The 23,932-nt window shown below is 52.8% G+C and overlaps 1 protein-coding gene across 1 annotated transcript in view; it reads left to right on the plus strand.

Moving 5' to 3' along the window:
• Positions 1 to 343: 343 nt before the first annotated feature.
• NDRG1 (N-myc downstream regulated 1) overlaps positions 344 to 23,932 on the plus strand; it is a 43,639-nt gene continuing 20,050 nt past the window's right edge. The window contains exons 1-7 of the mRNA XM_019724134.2: positions 344 to 498; positions 11,193 to 11,273; positions 11,738 to 11,773; positions 19,678 to 19,783; positions 21,860 to 21,980; positions 22,525 to 22,587; positions 23,381 to 23,441. Of these exons, the coding sequence (XP_019579693.1) occupies positions 11,211 to 11,273; positions 11,738 to 11,773; positions 19,678 to 19,783; positions 21,860 to 21,980; positions 22,525 to 22,587; positions 23,381 to 23,441 (450 nt within the window). The 5' untranslated portion in view covers positions 344 to 498; positions 11,193 to 11,210. The remainder of the gene's footprint in view (positions 499 to 11,192; positions 11,274 to 11,737; positions 11,774 to 19,677; positions 19,784 to 21,859; positions 21,981 to 22,524; positions 22,588 to 23,380; positions 23,442 to 23,932) is intronic.

A 23,932-nucleotide genomic window follows, 5' to 3' on the forward strand; every position in this document is an offset into this window, starting at 1 on the left:
CATATGCACACGAACGCATGCCCCGCGCACACACGGCCGCTGCACACGCCGAGGCCCTGGCCTTCCGGGCGAGGGAGGGGCCAGCAGAGTCAAACCGCAGCCGGAGCCCGGAGGTCCCTCCCCGCCGCGCCCCTCATAGGGCTTGCGCAACAGGCGGCGGCTCCGGCGCGCCGCGGCCACACGCTGCCTGAGCTGAGCCAGGCTCGCAGGCTGGAGCGGGAGGAGCGCGGCGGAGGAGGGCGCGGGCAAGGGGTGTGTCCCGGCGGCGAGCAGGGCCTGGGAGGGGCGGGGCGGGGCGGGGCGAGGCCCCTCCCCCCCGAGGCGCGGGGGCGGGGTCGTGGTGCCTATAAATTCTCCCTCCTCGCGGGTATAAACAAACCTCGCCTGGCTCTCTGCTGCGGCTTGTGAACGCACGCCCATCCTCGCGACTCTCCTTAGTTGCCGCCTGGCACCGCCAGCCTAGCTCCGGCTGCTTTAACCTTTCTCCCTCTACCTTAGGTAAGGACCACGCCCTCTCCTTGTGGGGCGGAGTTGGGTATTGGTGGCCCATGGGTGCTGCTGCAGCTCCTGGACCGCGCTTTGTGCCCCCCCCCCGGAGCTACAAGTGCGCGGCAACCCCGTGGCGCGAGCGCGTGGAGGGCTTTGGGGCGCGGGCACCGCTGGAGTGGGGGGTTTCAATTGAGGAAGAAGAGGAAAAGAGACAGGTCCCGGCTCGTCTTTCTCGAAGCTGGGGAGGGCTGGAGAGCCGGCCGGGTCACACCTGGATCGCGCTTCCCAACATCGTCCCACAGTCAGAGCTGGCAGTGCCGGCCAGGGAGCGCGCTGGAAGTGAGAGCAGGAATAGGGCCGAGGAGTGTGTGTGATAGGGGTGGGGTGTGTGTGTGGGTATCGCTGGAGTGGCGTGTTTGGGGAAGGAGGGATTGCGCGCATGTGTGGAGCTGGAGACGAAGCTGGGGAGGAGGCGTGGGTGTGTCTGGTTCCCAAACTGAGCTGGAAAAGATACGCATCTGCGGGGCGGGGGCTGATTGAGCCTCAAAGCCGGGGTGATCGTGGGGTGTGTGTGTGTGTGTGTGTGTGTGTGTGTGTGTGTGTGTGGTCTCCGGTGTGTCACAGCGCGTACGACACTCAGAAGAGCAAGTGCCTGTCAGCGCTTCTGGTTAGGGTGTGTCCCCCCAGGTGGCCCCGGGTTGGCGCTGTGGTGGCGCTGGAGAAGTGGCGTGGCCCAGAGGGGTCTTGTGGGCAGCTGGTGGCCCTACGCTGGCTGGGACTAGGAGTGGCGTCATTTTCGCCTCCGCCCATCCTCCCCCGCTTTCCTTCTCTCTTGCCTCCCTGGCCTGCCTCTCCTGCTCTACAGGGGGTATAACAGCTGGAATTGCTCGGAGGTGGACGTTTCCTGGAGATTCGCCTCGGTCTCTGATTCAGCCTTGGACAGGGTGTGTGCGATGTGGCAGATTCTGGGGTGGGGGAGGGGAGGCGGGAAGGCGCTGTCACTGCCACTGTCCAATTGGTGGCTGAAGCTGGGATTTAGTGGATCCTTTTCTTAACCCTTCTCCCCGCAAATTCCCCTACTCTCCTGTCTGTCCACTGTTCGCAGAAGTCCGTGCAGGTCAGGAGCAGCCACACCAGTCTGTGTGGCTTGGAAGGGGGAGGTGCCTGGCAGCCCGTGGGGGAGGGCCGGTTACCTTGTGCCCAAGAGCAACTCTTCTTCATGGATACCCTGCTCACTTCAGTTTCTTTGGTTCCTATAAGTTACTGGGAAAGACTGAAGATTCAAAGAGAACTCAGCCAGTGACCACACAAGAGGGCTTTCATCTCCTCCTACTGTCCATCAGCCATACTTAAGCTTCTCCTAAGCCACTTCAAAGGAACAAAATATCTAAATACTTGCTATGAAAACCTAGTTTCAAGGCATACTTTCCAGCCCAGGCTCTTCCTGTATAGAAATTCTGACTCTTGACTGAGTTTCCCAAAGGTGAATTGGAATAAGCAAGGTCCAGAGAGAACAAACCCCAGTACCTGCCTTTAAGGGGCTCACCAATGGGGGTGTGTGTGCAGGGTAAGGCACAGACCACAATCCTGGGTGCTAAGTGCTGGGGTGGCACAGGGTGGGAGGTGGGGCTAGAAGGAGGTAAAGATGGTCAGGAAGTGATGGGAAGCCTCCGAAGAGACAGTGCTCTGGTACATGGAGTGACATCTAGGGTGTCCCCTGACATGTGACTTCTTAGTTTTGTGGTACCTTATTTGCCACTGCAGGATGAATGAGCTGGAGGTGGGTGAGAGGGAAGTTTTGTGGACCTCGCTGTATAACCTGGCACCTGGTCCAGGGCCTGGCCCTTGGGAGAAGTTCAAATACATGCACTGAATGAATTCTACGGCTTCTTCCCCAATAATCGCTCAGGTAGTCGCTGGTGATAGGGTTGGATTTGGCTTTCCAGGGAGATCTTGGAGCATCTGTTGGGGTTCCCTCTCCTGAGAGGGAGTTCTCCTGGGATGATCTGCAAATCCAGGATCACTGACCGTTGGTTTGATCATTTGGAATGGACTTAAATTTTCACACAAGTTCCTGGTCCAACTTTTTCCCATTTTACAGCTGGAAACTGAGGCCCAGAGCCAGGGAGCAACTTGCCAAGATTGAGCTAGAATTGGAATTCACTTCCCAGACCCCTCTCCAGGGGTCTCCTGGTGGGAACTGAAAGTTCTATCAGAGGGGTAAAAATAAATTGGATCTTGACTGAGTTTCTGGTGAAGAAACTTTCTAGACAGAACATGCGTGATTTTTTCTATTTGCTTATTTTTAGTGTAAATCAGGTGTTCTTAAGTGATTAACGAATCAGTCTAGTGAGAAAGGGCTGCAGCCCCGCTGAATGGTGGCTGGCTGGATTCAGGCTGCCCCCTCCAGGTTGAACTGGAGATCTGAACAGCACTGCCCCCACCCCACCCTGACCCAGGGTGCTTGGAAACCTGGCCTGAGTTCCCCACCCCACAGCGCAGGATGGGAAGAAAGATCCCATTGTGTTTTTCTGATAGCGTGAAGCTGCGCTTCTATGGTGGGACCCAGCTCTAGAGAATCCCATCCAAGGCATTACTCAAGTTCCCTGTGCCTCAGAAAGGAAGGAAGCCAGGGTGATGACTCAGCATCTAAGATTCTAGCAGGGAGGGGGCAGGGGAGGGGCAGGACTGTTCTCCTGATCAGCTGCCTGCCCCTGCCCCTTCATCCATGCAGCAAGAGCTCTGCCTGGGCTGCACTGGCTCTTTGAGTGGATGAGGAAACCGAGGCCAGGAGAATTTAAGAGAGGTGCCTGTAGCCACATGGCTGAAAGCTGGAGAGCCAGGCTTTGAGCCCAGAGTATCCAATTTCAAAGTCTTTGTTCTTTCCCACAACAACATGCTGGGGTGACTGGAGAACTGCTAGAATGAGAAGTGTAGACAGGTAATTAGGAGCTCAGTGCCTCAGTTTCCGTTCCTATAAAATGAGAATAACGTACCCTGTCTCATCAGGACGTGTAATATTGAGTTCATCCATGTTAAAGAGTTGAGAACAGTGCCCAGCATGTGGGTACGCCATGTAGATGTTTGCTGTCAATAATTTTCACAAGGGACATTCTCAAGGCATCTCCTTGGCAATCAGTGTCAGGGACCTTTGTCCTAAGAACTTACCCAGGCCAGTGAAAATGCCTGCTCATACTGGACTCATGTTTTGCTCCTTGAGGTTCTTCCAAAAAGCTCAGCTTCTGCAGATTGCATAAAAATGTCCTGGGAATCTTGTCTGAAATACAGATTTCTAGGCCTGGTCTCCTGATACTCTGATTCCGTAAGTCTGGCATTATTTCAGAGCTCTCTGGACTGGGCTGGGGTCAGGGAGTGCTGAAGGTAGCCAGAGTTGAAGACATCTGCTCCAGAACCATGGGAGAGGAAAAAGGAAAAGAGTGGCCACATGTCATATACCTTCTGAGCTGCTTCCATGAACCTAGGGTTCAGCAATGAGGTGCTCTGTCAGTGGCTATTATCTAGCTAAAGTGCCTGCGATTATTCAGTTGAAGTAGGAGACATTCTTCCATTTCTCAGGTCAGAAAACTGAGGCTTGGGCAGGTGACTTGCTTATTCAGTATCCAGTGAGTGGTGTCCTATCCCTCGTGAGCTGCCTGGATCTTCCTCTGCAGCGTTGCCCTTCAAGGACCTGTTTTTGGAGCATGGACTTGGTCTCCTGGATTCATTTCAGGCTGCCCTTCCTGCCTCCTGGTCTCTGGTTCCCAGCATGCCCTCCTATCTGTCGCTTGTCTTTACATTTGAAAACAGGGACAGGCTAGATGGCAGACTGCAGCAGAACACTCACTTGGCCTCCTGCTGGGCCAGCTCAGGCTTGTTGAAGGAGGGGGTGCAGAGCGGGTGGGGGACTCTGGGTGCATGTGGAACCCAGTGCTCCAGGGTGGGCATCCTGTGAGAAGAGACCTGGTCCTCTCGGGGGAAATCCTGGGTTGTCTGATTTCACACTACAGAATGGAGCAGATTACAGAATTCCGGTCCACAAACAGTTATGTATTTGACCCAGACTTTGACCTCTCGCCTAATGTTTACTGCAGACCTGCTCCTCCCCCTACCCTTCTTCTTTAGGATTTTTCAGTCCAGTGAGATATTCGTCCAACAGGAAGGAGGAAATGAGAGTCCTTAGCAGTCTGAAATGCCCTGTAAGGGAGTTCATCTTTTATTTTTTACAGGTTTCCCCCCCTTAAACCCGTGGAAACTTCCATCCAAGTGTAAATTTTACACCCATGTGCAGCTTGGGTAAAGAGGTTATAGTCTGCCCCCCACCCCCCTACCTCCACACTTGCACCCACATCCAAGGACTGAGTTTTCCACCTTTCCCTTGGTGGTGAGGAGTCTAGGCCTTTAGGAAGTCATGTGGGCCTTTGCTTTTGAGCCTCGGGTTGCCCATCTGTCAGCTGCAGTGACAATACCCACCCTCTCCTAGGGGACTCCTTGACGAACACATGGAAAGACACAGTGAACACTCTTCCAAAGGATTAAATTTGCGCTATCAGGAAGGTGCTTTGTGGGGGGAGCTAAAAACAGGAACCCTCCTGGATGCTGTGAAGGGAGAATAGAAAATCTAAGATGCGGCTTTTGCCCAAAGCCTGGCCTACTCATGGTGGATCACTGGTGACTATGGAGGGAGAAGCAGGTGACACCCCCAGCAGGCCCATACAGGACAAGTCTCCCGGTCACGTATAGCCCTTCCTTAGAACATTCTGCCTTAGATCCCTTCTGACAAAGGGAGGGCACACACATGGTGTTTGTGCATATTTAGGGGAGCTGATGTCATGGTCAACGTCACCCTTTAAGGTGGCTTTAACCTGTGCCAGCTTGATGCTTTGTGACTTGGGACACATTTCTTAACCTCTCTGTGCCTCAGTTTCCCCTCCACTCAAAGGTGAACATGATCGTGCCTACCTCCTGAGGGTTGCTGTGACACTCAAAAGAAGTACAGAGTTTGGAGCCCAGAAAGTGCCAGCACGGTTGCCCCTGTTGCTGTTGCCTTGGTGTTTCTGTGTAGGATTTCCCTGAAGCCTTCTTCCCATGGCCACTCGTGCTGGGGTGGGAGCATCCCGGAGCTCCCAGCACAAGTCGTGGAGGTTTCTCTTTTGGGTGCCCCCTCGGTCCTACCTCATGGAAGTTCCAGGGGCCCAGGAGACCTTACTGCAGAGGGTGTACAGATAGGTGCCCCTAGACAGCGGGGTAGAAGAGTGCCAGAGCTGGAGGGAGGCTCCAGTCTTACAGACAGGGAGGGGTCTGAGGCCGGGAGCAGGCCAGGGACTTCCAGATCCGCAGGGCTGCAGGCAGAGCTGAGCTGGGTAGCGCCTTGGTGAGACCCCCATATACATGGCCCTTTTGTCCGTGGGCAGCACTTTCCCGCCTACGCTCCCATCTGCCCAAGTTTCTTATGGACCGTGTGATGTCTGTGGAACACAGGCTGCATATTTTACAGAAGGAAGCAGACAGAGACCCAGAGAGGGGATGAATAACTGGGTCAAACTCATGTGGTGAGAGAGTGGCAGGGTTCTCATGCCCTGACTCCACAGCCAGTGTTCTGTTCCTCCAACAAGGCTTTTGAGAACCGCAGGCTGTGTGTGTCCCCTCACTCCCCCAGTGACTGGTGAACAATTCTCATGTGGCATCAGACTGTCCGAGAATCCTCTGTAGACAGCCCTCCCAGTCTTTGGGGTGATGGTCTTCCCGTCTCCAGGCAAATCCCAGCAGTTAGCTTCCTCTGGAACCTAGGAGGTCCAGCTAATTGCTGACTATCTCCTGGGTCTATTGAACTGGAAAGGTATTTGCCCAGGCGGTTGGGACTTCGTTACTCATTGACCAGCGTTGCTATTGGAGACGAGACTCACATGGTGGTGCATTGGCTCTGATCACTGGAAACCCATGTGGCATTTGCTGAACGTCTTCTGTGTGTCCCCTTCCTTGCAGGGACACTCTGGGGCTAGCAGTATATTAGACACAGGCTGTGTCCTCATAAATGTCCCTGGGTCTCTGAGGCAACCAGGAAAAGAAAGTGCACTGATTAAATAAGCAGCTATTGACCAGATTTCATGTGCCACTGTTTAAGCCCCACTGCTCCTCGCTGGGAGCAAGAAATATGCCTATTTTACAGATGGGCAAACTGAAGCCACGAGGTTAGATCGCAGTGTTAATAAATGGTGATGCCCAGGTCTCACCCTCAAGTTTTCCCCCGTCTCCTGGCTACCTTCCACTTCCTTGACATCGGGTTTCTCTGAGTTCCTTCTGGGGAGGGCAGGTGGGAAAGGAAAAAGGGTGATAGGAGCCAGTCTGGCGCTGGTATGACTTGGAGGCCAGTTTCTGGCACTGAGTGGGGTTTTCGCAGGAACCCTGTCCTGACTAATTCCTGTCCCTGCACGATCGTGCCTGGTGAAGCGGGAGGGCTGGGAGTCTGACCCAGGGCTCCCTCCCACCCACTGTGCCCCATGTGGCCTTGCCCTGTCACCCTGTCTGCTGAACATGGGCTTGGCCCTTTTCAGTCCGACATTCTGTGCAGGGGCTTTCCAGGAGGCGGAGGAGAGCACAGGGCCTGGCATCCAGCGCTCGGCTTCAAACCCAGGGAGAGACCTCGCTGAGCCAAGCAGGGCCTCAGGTGGGCTCGTGGAGTGATCCCCTGGGCTTCAAGTGGTGGCCGGCAGGGGTGAGGATGGGGCAATAGCCAGAGCACCCCAGACCAGGTCACCTCCCCACTGTCCCTCCCTCCTGGTGCAGGACGTCATAGTCGCCTATGAGGTAGCATCGACTGCTGGAACGACTTCCTTGAAGGAGCCTCAGGTCTTGGGGTTGTAAATTTGAACCCCATCGAGAAAACTTTCTGAGGGGAGAGTGTGGCGAAGAAGTAAGTGTGAGCGTCAGAAGCCTGTCCACCTCTGCCACACCACTGTGCTGGCCGTGCCAGCTCAGGACAGTCACTCACACCCCTGCGGCCCCAGCCTTCTCCTTGGTGGTGGTGTGTGTGACAGAGTGTGTGCATGGGCACGCACACTCGTTTAAATAAGAATTGTACCGAATAGATATTCTCTGGATTCATACCCGGAACTGTGATTCCCAGTCAGGGGCGATTTTGCCCCTGGGGGACATTTGGCAAAGTCCACAGACATTTTTGGTTCTCACAAAAGGGGGTGTGTACCTCTGGCATCTAGTGGACTGGGGCTGGGTGAGGGGGCTGCTAACCCTCCTATAATGTAATGCCCGCCTCCACCACCAGGTGACCTCCCCCAAGGTGAGCAGTGGGGAATGGTGCCCAGGAGATACAGCATTTGGGGAGGCCACATCCACCCTGCCCTGCAGGAGAGCGTGGCCTCCTGGGGTGACAGGACTGTTACTCCTGGCCTCATGGGTGAGTGGGTGCTGGGGGACCCCAGGGGCGGCACCTGCCCCATGAGGCTGTGAGCTCCATGGGGCAGGACTGGCCATGTTCCCAACTTGTCACATAGTAGGGCCTCATCAACAAAGCTATTATTGGTACTTTGGCACTTTGCTCAGTGCTGGGTACATGAGAACCTAGTACATTCAGGAAGCAACCTCCGCATTCTTCCCCCACTTGGTGAACTCCGATGGTCTCAGGCCGGGTCTTCCAGCGTGGGGGAGTGGTGGGGGCGCAGATGGTAGGGAGGAGGGGAGATGAGGGCTGCTGGGGAATGAGTGTCAGGCCCTTTTCCCTTGCTTCATCCAAAGCATGTCAGCTTTATCTTTTTGTTTTCTTTTGCTTTTTTTTTTTTTTTTTGTATTTCTATATTGAATTGTCTTCTAAGGTTTCCTTTAGCTAAACAGCTTTTGAAACCAAAGTTTGCAAAGTTCTTCGGTAGAGGCAGGGGAAGGGCTGGCCCTCCACTGGCCCAAGTCAGTAGGATGGGGCTGAGGACAGCCAGCGGTCTTCCTGCCCAATGCTGGCTGATCACCAGCAGCTGGATGGGGGTGGGGGTTCAAGGTGCAGAGAGCTCGCTCTGCAGCCCTGGTTCGGGCAGCTTTGGTCCTTGCGGGCAGTGACCTAGTTCCAGGTCCTGGCCGAGCTCTTCCTGCCAGGACATTTGCACTTATTAACAGCAGGCTGCCCCAGGCCCGCAGCACCGCCCCCCCACACACACACACTCCCCCAGGGACAAAAAGTACAGGTGCTTTCTCTGCTGGATCCAGTCTCCCTGCAGACGTCGGAGTCCCAGGGCACTTCCTGGATGCTTCTTGGTCTAGCCCAGGGTGTCTCAGCCTCAGCCCTGTTGATGTTGGGACCAGATAATTCTGTGGGGGCATGCAGTGCACTGCAGGACGATTAGCTAATTATCAACATCCTTGGTCTCGCCCCACTAGACGCCAGTCGCGTGGCCCAGTCATGACAGATAAAAAGGTCTCCAGACATTCCTAATGTCCCCTGAGAGACAGAATCACCCTTGTTTTGATAAAGATTGTAATAGTTCTCAGTGGCCTCATCTCAGAGCCTCCTCATGACCTTGAGCACAAGGAGGGGCTCCGTGAGGCCCCCTCCAGCTCCAAAATTCAGGGATTCTCAAATATTTAAGGGAGACGGGCCATTTTTCAGCCTCTGCTGCAGGTAGCCTGGGAAGCTGAATTGTAGGAAGGAAAAGAAAGTGCGGGGTAAAGAGGTGTCACCAGGAGCGAGTTCGGGTAATCACGATGGCTGGAATCAAGTCCTTTTCTGTTCTGAAGGAAGATGAGGGCGCGGGTGGAGGCTGACAGTCTGTCGTCGTCATAGCATCCGGAAGTCAAGGAGAGCTGACCGGACCCGGCAGATATAAAGCCCGGGTCTGAGTCCCTTACGAAGTGGACTTGTTTTCAAGGTGTTTCACTCATGTGGATTCGTGATCATTTAAGAGTGAGTTTAAGTAGAAGCATTGCCGTTAAGTTGCATCCGAATTGTTCTCCTACTCAGCAAGCAAGTTGTGACCCAACTTTACACCTGCTCTAATGCCAGGAGCTACAGGGAGGGCAGGAAAGTGAGACCTGTAGGCTCCCTGTCCTGGGAGCCCCTGGGGAGTATGGGGGTGGGGGCTGCTGGAGCAGACCCCGCCCTCACCCTGGGTTCTGGGAAAGGCGAAGTCCTTTTATACGCAGGGTGGTGTTGCCTGGGCTTCTGGAAAGCTCCCTGGGCTGTGTAGGCGAGGTGTCCATGGGACCAGCATCTCGGGACCACAAACATGCTGACTTAGCAAGGCCGACTGGCCTCAGCTTTGCGTGCCTCCTGCCTCCAAGCTGGCCACTGCCCAGGAGTGCTCACAAATATAAAACCGACTTTGTTTTCAGAATGTTCTGGAGCCTAGACTCCAGGGGCTGCATAAAGGCATTCTTGTGGGGCTGGTTATCTCCCGGGGGAAAACCGTGCTGTGACCTCAGCCCAGAGAGTCCCAGGGGGTCCACCCGTGGAATGCCATGTGCTGGCACCGGGGCTGGTGGGAGGTGGCCCAGGGTCGGTGCCTGCTGACCCCTGAGAGGTGTTTCACAATGAGGATTCTTGTGGGTTCTGGGAGCTGGATCTTCAGAGGTTGGGCATCTCGGGGTCTGGGTGTCTACCCTGGAACGTCGCAGTGGAAGGGGCTCGCTCAGGCTGTGTTTCACCAAGTTTCCTGATTTAGGATTCAGAAGGTCTGTGTGCACTGGAGGGTACCTGGACTCCTCCCTCTGTCACTTAATTCTTCTCTCTGTCCTCTGCCTGTGGCACTTAGCCCTCATTCTGGGTTCTCTGTGCCTTACCGATATCGGTGGGCCCTTCATCCTTCTAGTTTACCCTCCGATCTGAAAGAATAAATGTCCATACCTCCAGCTCCCAGAAGTGTGCTCAGTACATGTCACCGCCCAAACCTTGCTCCCCGGGGAGTCCATTAAGGCAGCGTTCCACCAGCTGGAACTTTGCCCCAGGCTCGCTCTGAGGCTGTCATCTGCTGGCCCTTCTCCTGCCTGTGTCACAGCCAAAGGGGACCTCCTCTGGACCACTAGCCCACTCTCCCACCCCCACCCCACCCCGCTCTCTCACCCTCTGCTTTGGCTCAGGAACTGCTTTTTGCCTTGAAGGTCCTTTTTCTTTGAAAATCATGCTAAGCGTTCAGTCCCATCAGACCCCTGGCTTGAGGTCTTTCTGCCCCCTGTGCCTCATCACCCCAGCAAGTAGCAGACAGCCCTGCACAGAGGTGGACACGGGGTATCTGTGTGGACACCCACCCCTCTGTGGGGACTGCTTTGAGGGTGAAGCTTGTGCCGTGCGGGCACATGGTGGGCTGGTCTCCTGTGCCCTTCTGTCCCCTTTTGGTTGTCAGCCTGGGGCTGCCGGACTTTGGGAGCAGCATGTGCGTCTCCTAAAATGCAGCAAGAAATGTTTTGGGTGTGGTGGTCGGGCCTGGACCGGACGCGAGGACCTGGTGTTGTGTTGATCCTTTTCATTGGAAAGGCGGTTGTGTCCCTAAGCATGACGCGCTAGTCCCCGGAAGTCTATTGCCCAGCCCCCAGGGACAAGGCTGGGAGGGGGCTGTGGGGAGGACAGGTCTTACCACCTGTAATGTGCGATGCAGGAGGTGAGAGCTGCTGGGCAGAGTGAAGACTCGTTCCTTGGCCTGGGATTTGCTTCCTTTGGGAAATATCTCTCAGCAGGAAGTGCTGACCTCCTGGCCTTTGTCCTCTCATAGGCAGGTGACAACAGAACTATGTCTCGGGAGCTGCAGGATGTGGACCTCGCCGAGGTGAAGCCTTTGGTGGAGAAAGGGGAGGTGAGTGGAGATGCTCCTGGCTAACCCCCATCACATGCACACTCACACATGGACACGTATGTGTGTAACGAACACATGCATGGACACACATGCACACATACATGTGTCCACCATTCCCTTGTTTCCACAGGTCACCTTGTCCCAGAATGCAAAGGGACAAGGGGTACCTGTTCACGTCCCAGCTTGGCCACTAAGTGCTATGACACCATGGGCCAGGCCCCTTGCTCACCTTTCTGGGCTTTTCTGCCCACACCTCACTGATCCCATTTGTAAAGCAAGGGCATTGAGCCAGATTTCCTCTAAGCATCCCCTACTGCTGACATCCTGTGGTTCTAGAACCTGCAATAGGAAGCCCATTGCCCACAGGCTCTATCTACACCAGGGCACCTGTGTGTTATGATATTAGTTCTCTGCCCGAGGAAACTTGATGAAACTGACCGACCGTCTCTCTTATCTCTCCACAGACCATCACTGGCCTCCTGCAAGAGTTTGATGTTCAGGCAAGTAGAGGATGTGTACTCTCATTCCCCTTCCCGACTCTCTGTTCTCTCTTCCCTTCTTCCTTCCATTGGCTCGAAGTAGATCACTGTGCAGACATCGGGGGGCTTGGGGAGAAAAGGAGCTACTTTCCTGTGCTCAGATCCTCCCTCCCAGATAGAAGCTGGTTTGAGTTCTGGCCAAGGAAGCCTGTCACTCCTTGTAGAAGCAGGATGGAGGCACAGCCCCCGTTAACCCTGCCGAGCTGGGCAGAGCTATGGGGCATGTGCCGAGGGGGTGGGGAGGCATTGGGTGGGCTTGGGACCCTGTGATGGGAGGGAACGGAAGCAAAGACTTGATGTTCTTGGCTCTGTTTAGGAAAGTGAAACTAACCTTCTCTGTGGCTTACTGGCTCCATCCCTGCCCAGGGTTGGCTTCAGGGCCCTGGCGGGGGGCAGTCTTGAGATTTGTCCAAGAACAAACTTTCAGAAGGGTGGGCTGGCCTCTTTTGGCTGAGGACCAGGTCAGAGCCTCAGTAACTGTAAATCCTGGACTCTTTAATTTTCCCAAACTTTGCATGGGCCCCAGGCTCCGGAGGTAGAGCACAGTGGGGTCTCGTAGGCTCCCCCAAGAAGAGAGAGGAGAGGAGAGGAGCAAATGCAGGCCAGAGGCAGGCTGGTATGCTCACCTGAACCTCTCCTTGCACATCACACAGGTATCCACGGCTTCCAGCCCATTCTGAGCTCTGCATCTCTATCCTCTATTCCACCCCTCCCCACCCAGAATAACTCTACTCTTCCTTATGAATTTCTTATGTCAGTGATTGGCCCACCATCCATCCAGAGGCTGGGAATCTTAGCATTGACTTTGGAAGGAAGGGGAAAAAGTGGGGAGGGGATGGAAATGTTGGCTGGTGCGAGATCATGGTTGGCTTGAATACGACATGCGAGGTGTGTGGGCTTTAGTGTGTTTAAGCGACATCCTGGCTGTACCAGGCTGTCCCTAGAGCCCACCCTGACCTCAGGGACCCTGTGGGACCTCTAGGGTGAGTCCTAGGTTTTGGCCTCTGTGTGACCATTTGTTCTTCTCTGAGGGAGGCCAGTGTGTCCCCACTGTGTAACATTGAGTTGTTCAGAACACCACGTGTACCAGCCAGGCCTGAGACACCCAGACAAGCAGGAGACACCCCACTTCACCCTAATAGCCCTATAAAGTAGGGCTCCTTGTCTCCATTCTCAAAGCTGTGGAAACTGAGGTTCAAAGAGGTTAAGCGTGCCTGGCCCTTGTTTGAACAGCTGGCATGGCGACCTCTGGGCTTTGGCTGTAACCCCGCTTTTACAGCCTCCTAGCACGGTGTGCGTGGGCCAGTAGCAGGAGGCCTGAGCCGAGGGCTAGTGGCCATGATGCACTGTTCGGTTAAGATAGGCACTGGTTTGGCTTGAGGGTGCCACCATGAGCTGGCATGGGCACTGCCTACCCGATGGACGTCCTTCTAACCTGGGGCCCTTATGCTTCCCTCACTGTCTGAATGTCTGGGACAGTCAGTGGGAACACCTGGGGTTGGGGCAGGTCATTTCTACCCCAGGAGTTTGTGATTAAAAGCAGCTGAGCATAGAGACGCCCTCTCATCCCGCAGGAGCGTCTCTGACTCATCAGCTCCGAGTTGATGTGTCCTGACTGTCCCAGCTCTCCATGCGTCTACAGTGGATGATTTCAGACCAGGGCTGGCGTCGCCCCATTTTATGACTGAGGAAATTGAGCCATCAGACAGTGAACCTTGCCACACTTAGGTGACAGCTGAGACAGCATGCCATTATGAAAAAAAAATAAAAAATAAGCATCTTTTTTTTTTCTTTTTCCTTTTTTTGGAGTTACTCCCACACAGATTTAATTCTAACTGACCCTTTCACTCTGTGTGCCCTTTTCCTCCATCTATAAAGTTAGCAAAATTACTACTTTGGAGCACTTACTGTATGCTAGGTACTTTTCTAATAAGCATGCTGCATTTCATTTCATTCAGCCCCGTTTATTCAGCCACGATCTGTCTCTGCAGTGCTAAACTGGAAGGGCCACGCTAGACCTTATGGACTTAGATTTCAGTTCACCTTTGCACTTTCTATCAAACATCTGGTCGCGCAAATAGTCTGCACCATACTTTGATGGGCTAATGTTTAACCCACGGAGGGTGAGCTGCTGTGGGATTATGGAGTCAAAGTGCCCTCATGGGGACCTGCTTTCCTCTACTCGCTTAGAAGGTTCTTACCGCCCATGGAAACTGGGCCCTGTCTGGCCAGTTCTCTGGGAGTCGAGTTTAAGGAGTCAGCAATACCTCACTATATGTGACCATAAACAGCTAGTGTTATTTCTTAAAAAGTGTTTTGTGTTTCAGCATTTTCATTAACGCAGACAGACTCTCTCTTCCTTTCCTAAAGTAGTCGAGAATGTGTGTTTGAGTGTATGTGTGTATTTCATGAATCATATATACCACTGCCCAGAGCTCGGCAGTGAAAAGCTGCTGGAGGGGTCTGCCTCCCAAGCCGTTGGGTTGTCTATCTCAGGAGGCAGCCCAGCTGCCAGAGCAGATGGCATTGTGTGGCCTTGTCCTTCCCTGGGTGACATCACCTTAGGGTGCGCAGTTCATTTTGGCCTGGGTGACATTTTAGAGCAAATCGTTGGGTGCCCAGGCATGTGAGGTTCTGCCAGCTTCTCTCAGGACTCTACTTTGGCCCCTTGGAAAGGCTCTGGAGGCCTCAGAGCATGGGGCTGGGGGCCTGCTGGACAGAGGTGCTGTGGCTGCAGGAAGGACACGGTTTGACCTGGCTTGGCAGGGAAGGTTCTGGCATCAGGTTCGAGGCAGTTGTGTTTGCAAATGTAATGAGTGGAGTAGGTGGGAGTATTTTGGGTTCTGGCTTATTTTCTTGGGCTGGAATTCTAGAATCCAAGAATATCAGAGCTGGCAGGTGTTTTCTGATCCAGCCCTACCCCTTCTGCCTCAGGTGGGGAGGCTTGCTTTGTTGAAGGCCACTGAGGGGAGGGGAGGGGAGGAAGCGAATAAATAAATATTTGCATGTCCACTCATTGTCTTGGCAATGGCTTCCTTACCAAGGTGGGGAGTGCTTCCCTCCTTTGCAGATGACAGACCAGTTGGGAGATGTTAAGAAACTTGCCAAGGGATACTGTTGAGCTAGTCCTACATTTCGGCCCATTTGACTCTTAAATATGTAATAAACGTGGGAGCCGGAATAGCTGACTTCTTTTGAGCACTGACTGTATACCTGAAACTGGGCTGACCTCTTTCCCTGTATCATCTCATGTAACCCTCACAACAACCCTTTAACAGAAGAATGATTGCTATCCTCATGTTATAGTTGAAGGGTGAGGCCCAGAGAAGGTTTAGGGCTTTGCCAGGTGTCACTCAATGATGAGATACATGACGAAATCTGACTTGGTCTCCACGTCTGAAGCCGAAGTCCATGTAACCAATGGGGGAGGGTGGCATAGTTGAGTCCACAGCCATCATTCTTGCGATGGCTCCCAAATCGCCTCTCCTATTAGATTTGCTGTGTCTCACTCCTTCCACCTGGGTCTTTAGTTATTCAGATGGTTTGATTTGATTTGGTTTCCAAGGAATCTGTGTTTGTGTGCTCACCAGGGCTCTCCTGGCAATGAGCTGATGTTACCCGCAGGGCCTCGGTGTGGAGGGAGCAGAGGGCCTGGGGCAGGAAGGGTGGGGGGCAGGGTCTCCTGAAGCCGGGCTCCAGCTCCGGAGCTCCCTGTCTGGTAGAATTGGGCCAGGGGGACATCTGGTCCCTTTTGGGGGCTGGAAGTGGGGCTTATTTCCCCCTCCCCCTTCTCTTGGAAGCGGATCAACTTCCGAGGAACATGGAAACGGTAACCTCTTACTAATTTCTTGCCACACAATTGCTTCATGTTTTCATGTCCCCTGACTGAAGGTGGGCAGAACTCAGAGGCTTGGAAATCCTCAACCCACACATTCCCATCCCTGCCCTCCCCCAGCCGCACTTCCCAGGGAGGCCGTTGGGACTTAGAGCAAATCCTCCGACAGATGGTAGTGGCACTCATCTGGGTCGATGCGAAATGAGGCTTTACCTCTTCTGTTCTCTGTGGGCTTTCTAAGAATGTCCTTCTGGGGGAGTGGGAGAGGAGTGCCCCCCCCAGCACCCCCATGGCGGGACTCCTCTGATTGTCTCCAAGGTCTGTTCAGTCCAGGCCGTGAGGCTGGCTGGCCGAGTGTAGACAACCATCTCCTGGGGTCACAGGACAAAAGCAGGTTCAGGTCAGCTCTAGCGTGACTAGCCATGTGTCCTTGGCCAGTCGCCCGGCCAGTCGCATGGCCTCCCAGGAGCTCAGGTTTCTAACCCGTAAAAGTGGAGGGAGTGTCACTGACCCGGAGGTGTCGTAACATGAAATAAACAGCCTCAGACTCAGCACGCAGCCTCCTCTGCCCTCCTCTTCTGCTCTGGGAATGGCCATCACCCCACTTTTTCTCTTGGTGCCCCAGTTGCCTGCTGCAGCCCTGGGGTTTGGGTGAAAATCGGGGTGTGGAGGCCACAGGGCCTATCTCAACCATAACTCTACCTACAGCGTGTGCCCTCGGGGTGCAAAGCTTTAGCCCACTCTGCTGGCTGTTCCCGTCTGGGAAATGGCTTTCTTGGCTTTATAGTATTTGCTCAGTAAGGGGTTGACTGTCATTATATGCAAATACCGTTGTCTTCCTTCCATCCTTCTTGATGAGCTCCTTACGTAATGGAAAGGATAAGATCAATGGCACTGCCAGGCCTACCCCTCAACCACTGTGGGCGCAGGAGAGGAATCAGGAAGCTGGGGGGGAGGGGTATGTTATTTCACAAATAGATGGTGGTAGGCAAGACCCTGGCATTTTCTCTTGAGCTTCTGGTCTCACGAGTTGCCTCTTAATTAACGCTGCGTCTGCTTAGCCCAAATCAGCTTGCTTTGCCTTGTCCCAAAGGGTGCTCTGTGCCCCCGGGCTGTGCCTTGACTAAAGCGTATTAGACTGAGGGGAGGGGCAGCCCAGCACCCCAGCTGATGTAGGCCCCTCTTAGAGTCCACAGCCTTCAGCGTCTCCCCAGGGCGTGTTGAACAGGCGGATTACCGAGGGAGCTGGTCTCAGAGCTCCCTGGGTCATCCCACCCAGTGACTTAAGCCATTGAGGCTGGGCCTTGTGGCTTCACAGTAATCGTGTCTGGGACAGGCCTCCATAGCAACGCACATGGAGGGACACACTGCAATTTGCAAAACCCTTCCCCGTTCCCACCACGGGTTAGTCTTGGGAGCCTCTCCATGACCAGATGAGCTTGCTACTGACCTCATTTTATAGCTGAGGGAAGGAATTCTCAGAGAACTCTGGTACCTTGGCCGAGGGCACAGGGTGGTTGTATCATTAACGTTCATAGCATTCAACAGTGTCCTAAACAAGGAATGTTCGCTGTATTTGCTGACCTAGAAGGCCTAGGACAGCAGTTACGAAAGCCACCCAGACTCAGACTCCTTCCAGCTTCCTGCTCTGTCAACCTGAGCATGGAACTTTTGTCCTCATGCGCATGAGGTGGCTGCTGAGTCCCCAGGCATCTTATCTATGTTCCAAGTAGCAAGCAGATGGAAGGGTGAAAGGAAAACATCAAAAGGCTCAGTTTGACCCTGCAAAAAATGTCTCCTCAAAGCTCCAGCAAGTTCTGCTGACATCTCATTGGCCAGAACCAAGTCTTCTGACCGGTTTCGGCTACAAGGAAGATGGGGAAGGGGAGAATTTTATCAGGCACATTGCTGGGTATTCTGTCATAAAGAAGGAAACAACAAGTGTTTGCGAGGCCACCCAACATAGTCGGCTGTAGTTCATTAAGCTCCCAAGCCAGAATTGGCAGCCAAAGAGATGAAACCTTTGAGGACTTCTGAGGGGTAGGTGCTGTTTTCACCACCTGCCAGCTTATGAGCATTTTAGACAGTAGGAATGGGTGCTGTTTTACCACTTAGCAGCTTACAGGTGTAGACTGCAAATCTCTCCGCTATGAAACAGGTATTTGCCCTTGTTAGGTGCTATAAAGAAAAGAACAAGGGACTGCACGTCACATGTTCAGCGGGTGGCAGGAAGGGCCTCCCCAAGAAAGTGGGGAGCCTTTGTGCTGGGGCCGTCGCCAGTCTGACACACCTGAGGCACATTTCTGCAGTGTGGGGCTCATGCACATTTGGGGAGGGGCAGATGTTAATTCTCTATTCTCCGTGTCAGTGTATCCCAGGACGTGTGTGCCCCGTGGAGGTGCTGGGGAGATAAAAAGCCATTTGCAGTCACATCAATGGGGGACCTGACTTACTGCGTCCCTCTTTAGAGAGTCACAATGCACGTTACCTATTAAAGGTTTCCTTTCTTCATGTAACACCTGGCACAGAGTGTAAAACAGATGTCAAAGGGCACAGGATTTGGACTGGGACAGTCTCGGGTTCTGATCCTGGTGCACCATTCCAGCTGTGTGACCTTGGGAAGGTTACTTACCCTCTCTCGGCCTCAGTCTCCTTATCTGTGAAATGTGGACAGTCGTTACCCGACAGACCCTGAGTACCTGCTGTGTGCAGGCACCTATGCCAGGGCCCAAGGACAGAACTGTAAACAGAGGCAGCCCCTGTCTTCTTGAACAGATTTAGTTCTGGTTCTGCAGCTGTATGACTGTAAGGCCTCCAAAGAGGTGAGTCCACATCTGTTACCCACCCCACACCGGGGGCCGCTGGCGAACCCCTGACACCACCTGGAGCTGGGTGTCCCATACCTGCCACCAAGGGGGTGCCGAGGCACCTCATTAGAACCCTCTGCCACCATGTACTGAGGACCCCCTTTTCACCAGACCACAAGATTATCTCCTCCGGAGCCTGGGGTGAGGCGACTCACTCCTATTGTACAGGTGTGAACCCCGGGCTCAGAGGGGTTGGGGAAGGGTGGCACGTGGATTTGAACCCTGATGTCCCAGGCTGATGGGGACACCGCCTGGCCTGGCCTATTTTTAGAGAGTGCCATGTAGGTCAGCTGGGGAGACAATAGAGAATGTGGCCATTGTTCCTACGGCGGCTTCAGGACCAGGGCTGGGCCCAGCAGATGACCCGTGGCCCCCACTGGGGGCCGGGCCCTTGCTCCATGGTCTGGATTTTTCCAGTGCTTATATAGAGAGGAACAAAGTGCCGCAACCTGAGGGGGATGGGGGACAGGAAGACGGGGGTGCTCTGTGGTCAGGGGGTCTCATTTTGTTGGGGTGATAAAGCAGGTGGCCCAGGAGGATCCCTGTGCTGGGGGTGGGCCTGGGTACTAACAGGGAGCTGAGGTTCCCTCCATACTGTACCCTATTTACACCCATCGCCATCACCTGGGACACTCACTTCCCGGTGAGATTCCATTATGCTCCCATTTCACAAAGACACCGTGGTAGGCTGCGAGATGCGCCCCGTTCGTTCCCAGCTTCAGTCTAGCTTGCTTCAGCCGTCTTCAGAGTGACGGCCAAGGGCGGGTTCCTGTGAAAAACACAGATACTGTGCTTTCCTGCTCTGGAGGTGGAGCCTGAGAATTGGGGTGTATTTCTTTCTTTGTTTTTGAGTTATGTTCCTCAGATTGACAACCATTGACCTCAAAGGATGGGGAGCTTACCCTGGTCCCCCTCCTTCCCCGACCCCAAAGCCCTTTCCTGGGTTAAATCCTCTTTCCTTTGGTCAAGCTTTCCTTCCCCTTCCCTCCCTGACTCTGGGAGAAGGTCAGAGATCTGCCACCCAAAGCCCAGTGTTCTTGTGACCAAATGAGAAGGGTCCTCAGAGCTCCCTCAAAACAGTTAAGTGTCTGCAGTCAGTATTTATAGCCACACCGACACTGCAAGTCCCATGTAATAGGCCCCTGTATCTATTCTTTCCCCAGGAGCAGGACATTGAGACTCTGCATGGCTCCATTCACGTCACGCTGTGCGGGACCCCCAGGGGAAGCCGGCCTGTCATCCTCACATACCACGATGTGGGCATGAACCGTAAGTTTCTAGGAGCCACAGTTTACTTGTGAGCTTGTTCCTGCCGAGGGTGGCAGAAGAGCACGGTAGGAAGGGCTGGTCGCAGGGCTTCTGGCTGTTTCTCTTTTGCTGAGACTTCCTGGAGCTGTTCTGGGAAGAAGTCTTGCCACAGACTGGAAGAGTCTGGAATGCACTGCATGGGGGCACGGCATTGTCTGGGTGCCTGGAGCTGCTCGGAACTCAGGGAGCCCCCACCATCTGTCTGTGTGACAGTGACTTCTTTTAAGCAACTGTACAATGGTTTTTAGTATTTTCACAGAGTTGTGCAACCATCATCACAATCAATTTTAGCACATTTTTATTACTCTGAAAAGAAATCCTATCCTCTTATCTATCACCCCCCACACACACCCACACCCCGATCTCCCATAGCCCCCAGCCCCTGGCAAACACTGGTGTACTTTCTGTCTCTAAAGATTTGCCTATTCTGGATACTTTATCTAAATGGAATCACACAAAAGCTGACTGGTTTCTTTCATGATGTTTTTCAAGGTTCATCCACATTGTAGCAGATATTAGTACTTCATTCTCTTTTGCTGAATGACATTCCATTGTATGGATGTACCACATCTTGTTTATGCCTTTAGTTGATGGATATTTGTATTGCTTGCACATTTTAGCTATTCTGAACATTGCTGCATCAAATGTTTAGACTGTGAATTCTTAAGATTACCAGGAAGCGTTACCACATGTGGGTTCCCCATTTTTCACAGATGGGAATGGAATAAGATCTACTCACTGTTAGCATGACACAGAATAGAAGTGAATCTTTCTGTGATGATTCAGAAGGCACTGCCCTTCCTGGTCCAGTGATCTAAACTTGAACATTGCACCCTGGATGCTTGCTTGAGTTTTGATTGACAGACTGCCTGATTTACATTTTTCTCCTACAACGTTTTAGTACCTTGAGGCTGGGGATGATGTCAGCTACTGAAAACCATTTTTCTCCTTCACTCTGATGTCTCTTTTTCATTGCTTCTTCCTCTGTTTGTCCCCCCGTATTCATTATGTACCAAATCCCATGCTAGCTACTTTGATAGAGATCACTTTATGTCACTGAACTTTGACGAGGAGGTGGAATTGCATGTGATGGTGTTATTCCCCCATTTTAGAAAGGCTCATTGTTAGTTAATAGTAAGCTAACTGCCATAACAAAAGACCCAAGACCTCTGTGACTTAACACAATACATTTATTTATCAGTTATATAACAATTCAGTGGGCATTCTGTGGGAAACCTTCCACGTGGTGATTCAGGGATCCAGCCTCCTAGCTTTTGCTCTGCCATCCCCTGTTGCCTCAGAGGCTTCTGCTGGCCCCTCTGCATCAGGAAGATACATGATAGGAGAGAGGGAAGCTTAGAGGATTGAGTAGCAGGTGTTAGGAGGAAGTGGCGAGCATCACATGCTATTGGCCAGAAGCTGATCACATGGTTGCTTCTAATTGCAAGGGAGGCTGGGAAATGTAGTCCAGCTGTGTTCATGGGAAGAAAAGGGAAATGGTTTGGTGACCACTGGCCATCTTTGCTTCAGGCCCTCAATAATTAGGAGACTCATCCAAGGCCATGGAAAAAGTGGGAGGTCCATGCTTAACTCCTGTGCTCCTCCTTGACTGAAAATCTCATGTGCCCTGACCAGTGTCTCTGATGTGAGGGTTTAGGAGACCCGGAGACGAGAGTGTCAGAGGAGCAACCTCACCTCATACCAGGGCCGTGACAGCCATGCCTGACTGGGAAAGAAGCAGAAGTCCTCTTCCAGTGCCAACTGGACGTTTAAGATCATTCACCAGCCCGTGCAGTAGCGTTTATTGACCATCTCCACCTCCACCGCCACTCCCTTTCCCCATGACTTATTCTTGCTTTTATCACCAGAGGAAAGTGGGACAGGAGAAAAAAAAAAGATAGGCATTCTTTCTTGTGAGTCCGTTTCCTCCTGCTGAATAGGAATGAAACAAACAAGACAAATATGCTTTGCCATCGAGCAACCCAATTCATTTTGTCCTAACTTCTTCCTCTCCTCTCTCCCCTGCCCACCCTGCAGACAAAACCTGCTACAACCCCTTCTTTAACTCTGAAGACATGCAGGAGATCACCCAGCACTTTGCCGTCTGCCACGTGGATGCCCCTGGCCAGCAGGACAGTGCTGCATCCTTCCCCATGGGGTAAGGTGGGGGTGGGGGGCTCGTGCCCCAAGAGAGGGAAAAGCAAAGTCTTGCAGAGTAGAAACAGGTGGTGGTGGTGTAGGCGTTCGACTGGCTTTTGATTTTTTTTTTTTTTATTGCAGTAAAATATGTTCTGTGAAGCCAAGTCGCTGATCTAACCTTCAGCCTCCATGATATTTATAAACTTTATATTGGGGGAAATCATAGCAACCTCATAGAGTTGTTGCAAAGGTTAAATGAGCTTATAATGCTCAGCAAATGCTGGGGGTGGGACCTGGAACATAAGAAGCCATCGATAAAAGGGTCACTTTACAAAGTGAAAGGGGGAGAATTAGGGATGGAGAGCATCCTGGCTCAAAGGAGCGGGCTGGTGTACACTGTGGGGTGCTCGCAATGAGGGGCTACAGGGGGACTCCATGGGGAGTCTGGGCGCAGGTGGCAGGTTGCCACATGGCCCCTGCCCCTCCAGTGTGCTCTTGTTGGCATTATTCATTGCCACCGGGATCTGGGCTCTCGCTAACTGCCTCCATGTGGCTTCTCCAAGGTACATGTACCCCTCCATGGATCAGCTGGCTGAAATGCTACCTGGAGTCCTTCACCAGTTTGGGTAAGAGTGAGCAATCCAGTCCCCCACCCACTGCAGAGAGGGGTGACTTCTAGCTTCTGTCTTTCCTTTGGCCTTGCTCTGGCCTGACCACTGAAATGTAGGTTAGAGTTGAAAACTCAGGGAAGGAATTTGCTTGTGCACACTGTTTGTCAGTCTCTTTGCTCCAGTCTGCTCCTTATAAGTTGGGCTTTTCTCCTTGAGGGATGACATCACCTGATGACAGACACCCCACCCATCTTTTCCTGCCTCCTGTTCTGTCATTGCTTTCTCTTTCCCATGGAACATTCTAGAACAGGGTTGCCTGAGCCCTCAACTTCTCTCTCCAGGACCTTATTGCTCCTGTGCTCATTTCCTTCTCACTTGAGCCTTTCGTATAATGATGATACCTCAGTTCTTCCCCAATTTATTTCATTCCAAGTTTTAGAATTCCAAATAAAGCTGACGAGCGGGAAGAAGTAGTATAGGAATGGGCCTTCCCGTAAATGTCAGATGGTCTCTCAGAGCCTGGACTGCAGTCAGGAGAGAAATGAGGAAAAGAAACAAGTCTCTCCAAGGTCATGGCCTTCTGTGAAGCCATAAAGCATGATATATTTCAGGTCATGAGGGCACATCTCGGCAGCATGTTCCCACTTTGTCTAGCTTGTCAGCCTCCCTCAGGGATGACCAGGACAGACACGGGGTCAGCGGGAGACGAGGTCCCTTAGGGACAAGGAGCTGGCAGGTTGTACGAGGGCTCTTAGGGCTCCCAAGTGCTCGTTCCTCCTGTGACGTGAGTTTTTATTTCTGTTTCCAGGCTGAAAAGCGTCATCGGCATGGGAACTGGAGCTGGCGCCTACATCCTCACTCGATTCGCTGTGAGTTCCTAGGCATATTTTAAAAATAAGTTTTAAATAAAATTAATTCAAGATGAAGGAAGAACAGTGGAAAAGCATCACAAATCCCAAAAGAAAAAAATAAATGGCCCATCATTCCATTTCCTAAGGGAGAGCCGCAGTTCACATTGTGGTGTGTGGTCCAGAAGTATATACTTGTGTGTGTGTGTGTGTGTGTGTGTGTGTGTGTGTGTGTGTGTGTGTGTGTCTGTGACGCGTACATGCTGACATTCTTTTATCATCAGCTTTGTGCACTTAGCATGAGGTCCTCACATCACTGAGGATTCTCCTATGCTACTTCTTTGAGACAGCTTTTGTACTCAGGGAACTCTGGGATCCTGACTAATTATAAACAAGAATCAGAGATACATGTGTTAACCTGACAGTTGTCACATTACTGTGGGCCCAAGGCAGGTGCTGCTGGATCCTTTGTATCGGTGCCGAACAATTGTTTAAAAATGCAGTGATGCTCA

Source organism: Rhinolophus sinicus, linkage group LG12 (genome assembly GCF_036562045.2).
Source record: "Rhinolophus sinicus isolate RSC01 linkage group LG12, ASM3656204v1, whole genome shotgun sequence".
In the NCBI taxonomy this organism is placed as follows: domain Eukaryota; kingdom Metazoa; phylum Chordata; class Mammalia; order Chiroptera; family Rhinolophidae; genus Rhinolophus; species Rhinolophus sinicus.